The sequence below is a fragment of the Apteryx rowi genome, unplaced genomic scaffold (assembly GCF_003343035.1).
Source record: "Apteryx rowi isolate R43461 unplaced genomic scaffold, aptRow1 scaffold_28, whole genome shotgun sequence".
NCBI classification, from domain to species: domain Eukaryota; kingdom Metazoa; phylum Chordata; class Aves; order Apterygiformes; family Apterygidae; genus Apteryx; species Apteryx rowi.
Genome location: NW_020449196.1, coordinates 3,563,038 through 3,570,930, shown reverse-complemented (window position 1 = coordinate 3,570,930; position 7,893 = coordinate 3,563,038). Strand labels below are relative to the sequence as shown.

At 45.8% G+C, this 7,893-nt stretch overlaps 1 protein-coding gene across 1 annotated transcript in view; it reads right to left on the bottom strand.

Moving 5' to 3' along the window:
- Positions 1-2,345: 2,345 nt before the first annotated feature.
- The window catches only part of SALL1 (spalt like transcription factor 1), a 14,791-nt gene continuing 9,243 nt past the window's right edge, over positions 2,346-7,893 (bottom strand). Inside the window, exons 2-3 of the mRNA XM_026068841.1 lie at positions 4,942-7,893; positions 2,346-3,857 (exon numbers count right to left, since the gene is read on the bottom strand). The exon at positions 4,942-7,893 is cut by the window's right edge and continues 461 nt beyond it. Coding sequence (XP_025924626.1) covers positions 3,417-3,857; positions 4,942-7,893 — 3,393 coding nt within the window. The 3' untranslated portion in view covers positions 2,346-3,416. The remainder of the gene's footprint in view (positions 3,858-4,941) is intronic.

Below are 7,893 nucleotides of genomic sequence, written 5' to 3'. Positions count from 1 at the left end.
TTTCACAGTCCGCATTTCGAGAGCAAATTATTTTACGCCCCCCCGGCAGCCCGCAGGCTGAGGCGAGCCGGGCGCCCCGCCCGACGGGGCGGGACGAGGCGGAGAGCCGCGGGCCGGCTCTGCCCCGCACCCCGCGGGGCCGAGGCGCCCCCGGGGCGGCACAGCGAGAGCCCCGGCTGCCGCAGGCAGGCGGGCGGCAGCTCCGGCCGGGAAAGCAGCAGCAGGAGGGAAGGGCTGAAGAGCCCCTGTGCAGCGCGGGGAAAACGGGTGCGAGCCCGGCCCGGCTCCGGGCACCCTCCCGCGAGCCCGGCGGGGCGGCACTGAGGGGCACGGCCCCCCTCACGCCCAGCACCCACCTTCGCGGACGGCAGCAGGGAGAGACGGGGGAGAGCAGCCCTAGAGCAAGGCAGCGCGCTGGGCTCATCAGGGAAACCGCCCTCCGCCCAGCTGCCCTCAATCACTTGCAGTCGGGCGGCGGAGGGGGGCCGGGGAGGAGGGCGTCCCGGCGGGCAGGCCCCGCTGCCCCCCGCGCGGGCGGTCCCCGCGGCCTCGGGTGAACGCTCCCCTAGGGCAGGCGCAGGGGCAGGCGGGGGTCCGCCGCCCCGCCGCGTCTGACCTCGCGCGAGGAGACGAGGCCCCCGGCGCGGCGGTGCGCTCCCTCCGCGGCCGCAGGTGCGGCGCGCCCTGGGGGAAGGGGGTAGAATTTACCTCAGCCGCCCCCAGCGGCCGCTCCGCTCCCAACGGTCGCCCCCAACGGTCGCCCCGCGGGCGCGAGCCGCCCCGCGGAGGGGGGAGGGGCGCGGCGGGGACCCCGCGCCGCCCGTCGGGGCGAAGCCGTCGGCGCCGAGCGGAGCGGGAGCCGGGACAGCGGGGAACGTGACACCCAGCAACAGGAAGAACGGGGGAAAAAACCCTAAAGCCCTAAAAAAGAAAGCCAGTGTTTCTTCTGCACGCTGCGGAGCGCGGGCCGCGGGCGTGACCCGACGCGGGCGGGGGCCGCAGCGCCCTGCCTCCACGTGCGAGCGGATTTAGCCATTCGCGGAACTCCTGCGGCGGCCTGAAGGACCCTCCGGGCGCTGGCGCCGGCGGCACCTTCCTCGCTTCTCTGGGGCACCACGCTAAACTTACGCTAAAAGGAGAATTAGTATTTCGTTGGTAAAATCATTAAAGTCTGTTTAATTTACCTTTTTTTTTTCCTGGAGACCAAAAGGTGACTCAAAATTCTTAAATATTCACATTGACAAGCCAGCTGGCTCTAGTGTACAACTTACATATTAACAAAAACGCATATCATGAACCAGATGAATCATCACATTTGAACAGGAAAAAAGATCTAAAGATATGAAGTCCAAGAGGTATTCAGACTACAGCGTTTATACTTTACTATGGATTCATAATCATATTAAGGACAAGAGGTATAATTCCTCAAGAAAAGTATTTCTYATCCCAGCTGTTCAGTATTAAATTTTCTATTATCCCCAATTTACAACTTGATATACTAGGGCAGAAGAGCAGAGAGGCTATTTCTTGTTTAAAAAGGCAAGCAACACCCCCCCCCCCCAAACTGGTACTAAAAAAAATCCCATAAAGCAGAATACCTGGATTTTTGGAATTGTAAAAAAATATATATACAATGAACATAAAATTGGTCATTTGTGGGTCTTTTGAAGCATCCATAATTTAAAGGCAGCCAAGCCGATTTATTTTTCATAAATCATAATAATGTGAGGAGATAAAACTCTACTGGGTGAAAATATTGGGCTGAATTTTGTGTCCCARAACTCCCATCGAGGTTAATGATCATTGCAGATGCATAAGGGAAGCCAGATCATGTGCAAGGCCAAAGCAATTTTTTTTTTTTTACAATCAAGTTATAAACCCCATATAACATATGGAGGCTTGCAAGTGGACATCTTAACACAGATATAGCAGCGTAAGCATGCCACAAACATACAATCTCATAGAATAAAATTAATATCAAATATAAAACATTTGAACCAAATCAAGCCTTAAATCTGATATATTATTTCCTTCAAAGGAAACTTACCTAGGCTCAATAAGGTCTTTGCTAGCAGCATTTTTTTTTATAAAGAAATGAAAAATGCCAAAATATCTACAATTTTATGAGGAGTAGTTGAATAGTTAAGAAGTTCCCACTATTAAAGGGTATGAAAAATATACTAGCAATTAATATGCAATACATATATGTATACCCATACATACAAATATAAACACGCACATACAACCTGGACAGTTCATGTTAACCAAGGGAAAGGTTAAATAATACATTCAAAGGCATTACTAAATACAGGTACACTTTAAAAACACAGAGACAGCAAATTTTATCTGTTGCAAAAATGTATTTGATTACTCGAGTAAAATTACAGTATCTCTGCTGTTAGTAAGTATTAAATGTTAAAGAAACTGGACCTCTTTTCTTTTCAACTTTCCGAGAAAGTGCATGTAACAGTCCAAGGTTCCCCCTACCCACCCCCCATACCTAATACAAAATAAACAAACACTATACTTGTTCCCTTGGTCGAAGAGTAGGGCTTGGGTCTCGTAAGGAACGTATGTACATTTTAATGAACGTGATGTCTTATTGTATATACAGGAGCATCTACAGTTGTCCACGGAAGTTGTTCAAGATGCTATACTTAGCAGCATTGTGAAAGTCCAGCACATTTTCTATAATGAATATACCTACAAGGCAAAATGTTACGTCTCAGTTTCAACTACCAAAACAACACTTCAGTATCTTCTCTAATAATCTGCGTGCTTATTACTGTACAGAAATGTATTAACATTTAAGACGACTCAAGTAAAAAGCACAATACAAATAACAGTTCAAAACGGAAAATGTTAAACCTACAAAAATTAAAGCAGTTTTAATTTTATAATAAAAATCAAAAACTGAGCTGTGTAAAGGACCCACACTGTTCAGTCTATATTCTTTCAGTCCTTTTCTTAATTCTGTTTGGAAAAATTAAACAATGTGTTTGCTGATAAAATTTCCAGCAGGATCAAAGTGTACATTTATATACAGATTTTTATTAGAGATCTAATGCATCACTGAGGCATTGCATCAATACCAGAGTTCATGTTAAACTGGATATAGAAAATAAGTTAATGCCAGAATAAGATCACCTAGCAGAACAGACTTGCAACTGCCATAAATGTTACAGCAAGTTTACAGCACTCTAGTCGATTAGTATTTAGTTCAAAATACAGGAGACCAAAGTTAATGCTTGCATTTGTTTGCAAAGCAAGGTTATATCACTAATAAATAAGCTCTCTTAGAACTCTAGAAGTAGAACATGGTACAAAAGAAAGTCTTTGTAATGTTGTAGCTTGCAGTTTGAGAAAAGCAACCCTAGGTTGCACTATTTGCAGGAATGTTATTTATGGAGTTTTTTCTAATTTGTTACAATTTCTTTGTTGTCTTCCACAAAACGCGTGAATCGGAAGTTTGTCCCATTTTCATTGCTTGCCATTTTCTCCAGACCAGCTAGAGGTGCATTGGGTTCTGAATTCGGGAGCTTCTCCAGGCTTCCCGTCAAGCCGCTGATGGGCGAGCTGCCGCCGTTGCCCAGGCCCCCCGGCGCAGGCGGGATACCGCCGTTCTGGATGACGGAGATCTCATTGGTCTTCATGGCCAAGCCATTGGAGAGCGCTGCTGCGTACTGGTTCCAGAAGCTGGAGGGGTCTCCGTTCCCCGACCGCGCAGCCAAATCCTTCTGAAACATTTCTGGGAACTTTACAGGATTGCCTCCTAGAAATGTCATGGGGCCATCTACGGAAAGTCGTCTGCCTCGTCTTGCAGGAGTACTGTTCCACATGTGAGTGCCCATGTGAACCTGAAGAGAAAGAAAGGAAGAAACAAACAAAAAATTGTGGTTGGCACTGAATTTCAAACTTATTTTGACCACAGAGGGGAGAGAGGTCCACAAACACGTCCGGTCTTGTTACGTAATGAACGGCACTAAAGGTAAAAGATGCGGTACTCCATTTCCCATCTGGTTTAGTAAATAAGCTTCTTCTAGATCAGCCCATCACCATTACCSAGAATACCCTGTTTTCCTCCTGAACAATACATTGCTTGTTACTCTTTTTTTATTACATGTATTTAGTTTATAATGACTTCACGTTATTCAGTCAATTGCAGATAGCTGCTTTCAGGGCTAGAATTGCTATGTCCACTTTCATTGTAATGGTAAGTATTGTATTTGACACCCTTTACCCTATAAACGTCCTTTTCAGACAGGCAGAAAGTATCCTTTACTGATTGCTCATCGGAGAGCCTCGTGTATAGACAGAATGGCCTGAAAGTAATTATTCATCTCACATTACTGGCAGCAACCTCTAGAGAAATACTCTGTCAACAGAAAAATGTACACACTAAAGTGCTCAACTGGTGTTCTAAAACATAAGTATATTTGCTTTTTCAAACACATATCAGTAGGAAATGTTAGTTATATAATCAATTAAAGTAATGCCCGTTAGTTCCAGAATTATGTTAATAGTTTTTTTAAACAGTCATCATTTTACATGATAGTTATGAAAAACAGCACATTCAAGAGCCTTTCACTTCTTAAAGAGGCATTTAAGTTACTAAATGCATTTCTCTATGAATTAATACTCCTTACCAACATTGGGCTATTCAATTTCATACTCTACATAGACAGTTTTTGCTGGTGGGTGAATTTTATCAAGCATCAAAACCACCTCACCCTTCAGACCTGCTCCGAACACAAGCACTCATCAGCAAGAGCCCATCTAGTACTACCAGAGATGACAGAAGAAAATCTGTGGTACATTTTTTGTACCACAGATACCCCGAGGTAGCACTGCTAACAACATTAGCAGATGAAAAAATCCACCTCCTTTCCCCCCTGCAACAAGCCAAAAGTGAAACCTAAGAACAGCAAGAAGGAAAAGTACCTTCAGATTGCCTTTTGTTGTGAATGCTCTTCCACATATAGTGCAGGCAAAGGGTTTCTCACCAGTGTGTGTCCTTTCGTGGATCTGCAGAGCACTGGAGGAAGAAAACGTTTTCCCACACGTGTTGCAGTAGTGCTGTTTGGGGGTTCTTCGGGGGAGAGCTGGGAGCAGGACAGGCGATGTGGCGGAGGAGGGCAGCGGCCCTGAAGCAACCAGACCAGAGGGTGTTTCTTTGCTGTCCTGAGGAGAGCCATGCACAAAGCCGTTAACCTCAGTCTTTATGAGCGATGACAGTGAACTAGCAGGCATAACCGAAGAGTTCTGATTAGGGCCGATACTGGAATTGGGCTCAAAAAGTTGTGATGGTAGATCTCGCATTTGATGTGTCAACATATGCTGCTTCAAATTACCCTTTGTGGAAAAGCCACGATTGCAAACTGTGCAAATAAATGGTCTCTCTTTGGTATGACTTCTGTAATGAATGTCCAAGGCACTCTGACAAGCAAATGTTTTGCCACAAATGTCACATGCGGTGTTTTTAAATTTACCTCTATCTCTGAAAGGAAAGAGCATACTCAAAGACTCTTCTTTAATCATTTTATCAGTGTTACTAGACGTCAAGTCCAAAGCACCACTGTTAGCAGGGGTTGGAGACAAACCGTTGGCAAACTCACTCGGTAAAGCTCTTACTTGTTTCTCTTCGATACTTGGTGACTTGTGGTAATCATTAGTGCTGTTAGATGGGGACAAGGCCTGCATGGAAGAGGTAGACTCTGAGACAGCAGGACTTCCAGCACTTTGGCTTTCCATATCACCACCAACAGATGATGAATCGTTAGTCAAAACGTCCCCTTCCACTGACCCATTTTCAACTGACTTTAAGCTTGCCTGAAGTTGTTCAGCAAGTCCTGCATTGATCATCTTCATCTGATTTTCCAAAGCAGCAATACTTGACATTTCCAGGGGCAGCGGGGAAGAAGACAAGCTGTCTTGTGATGCATCTGCAGATTTAGGAGTATCTGGCACACTGCTGTCAGGACAGTCTTCCATGTTCTCATCTGAGAAGTTGTCTATATCATCAAAATTCTTTTCATCAAAAGATCCCGTATCTGATTCCATTGACTCTGGATAGTTTTCCGTGACTGGGGTGTTGGGAATCTGCCCTCCCATATGCATTCGGATATGCTGCTGAAGCACAACAGCGTTGGTGAATTTTTTCTGGCAGATCGGGCATGAGTGTTGTACTCTCAGCGGGGGCATGGCACGGTGGACACTATAATGAGTCTTTAAGTTGCCTTTAGTAGTGAAAGCACGACCACAGATTTTACATTTAAATGGCCTTTCACCGGTATGTGTGCGATAATGCATTTTCAGTGCGCTCTGGCAACTGAGAACTCGATGGCAAATGATACACTCGTTAGGATCGGTTGCCTTTTTGTCAATGTTTTCTACCAGTTGCTGCAATTTTGATGTTTCAGATGCTGGCGTTGAATCCAATAGTCCTCCAAATGGAAACTTTGCCTTAAATTGCTCTGACATTAGAGGCATCAGTGGATTTGTAAAAGTGGCAACGCCGCTGGAGCCCGAGTCTGCTGCCAGCGAGCTCACAGAGCTGCTCRTGTTAGTGATGGAGTTTGTGTTTTGAGGGTTTTCTTCCATTTTGCCATTTGAGGTAGGCAAAGCACCAGCCTCTACCTCATCAGAAAGTCCATTGGAAATTTTTGATGTGGGATCAGCTGTTCCCGAGTCACTCTTGACAGAGCGCGGAGGGCTAGCGGAAGGATGGCTAATGGGAATAGGTTGAGGCTCCTCAGTTTTGATGAATGGGGTCAAGCTTGGAATCGTGGGTGGGAGTGGCAGGCCAACAGACGTCGTCAGGGTGGAGAGGACTGGCTTGCTGTCCAGCCAGCTCGTGACAGGCTTCTCCGGCGGTATAGACATTCCATAAGGAATACCTGTGCTCGTAGGAATATTGTCCAAGTGCTCTGGCACCGGGTATGGATTCATCTGAATATGAGGGTACTTTTCTTTATGACGCTGAAAGTGAACTTTTAAGTTTCCTTTTGTGGAGAACCTGTTTCCACATATGTTGCATTTAAATGGCCTCTCGCCAGTGTGAGATCGTAAATGAATCTGCAAGGCACTGTCACTCCCAAACACTTTAGCACAGAACCTGCATTTATGCTTAAAGAACGCCTCATCTGAATTACTTTTTGCTTCAAAAGCAGTTACATTTGGTGGCTTGCTTTTTCTTTGCTGTGCCAAGGCAGTCAAGGAGTTTAAATCCTCTGCAGGTGTTCCAATATTGGACAAGGGATTGGAGAAAACAGAGTTACTAGGTGTGGGCTGAGGTAGAAGTGGATTAGATGCAGGACTTAATAAACTGCTTATTGCAAAAGCTGGTGAAGATGATGCTGATACTGGTGGGTTGCTGAGCTGTGAGCCACCAATACTTGAAGCCACTTTTTCTGAGGACGGTGTTGTAACTGCTGCTGCCAATATGTTAATATTTGGAGAAGAGCCACTACTGGATGGAATTATAGTGTTGCCAGGGTTGCTCTGAGGTAGCTGTATAGGGGGTAGCTGTTTCACACCACTGATGCTGGCAGATTGACTAGCAAGGCTTTGTGCTAATCCAGCTGCTGCAGCCAGCTGCTGGGATAAATGGGAACTTAATGTGGACAAGGGGTTGGCAGATGTTCGTAAAGTACCTTGAGAAGGGCTAGAAGATGTTGGCATGTCTGTATTTTGGGAAGCCAACAATAATATTTGGTGGCGAATTTGTTCAATCAGTTGCAACTGGTGGATCTGCTGCTGCTGTAAAGCCAACAGTTGCTCCATTAGGGCAGGTACAGCAAGCTTATTGTTCGATGCACCGTTACATCTTGCTTCCTGTGAGAACTGTGCTACTGCCACTTTTGTACTTTGAAGGTTTTCAATTATTACATTACT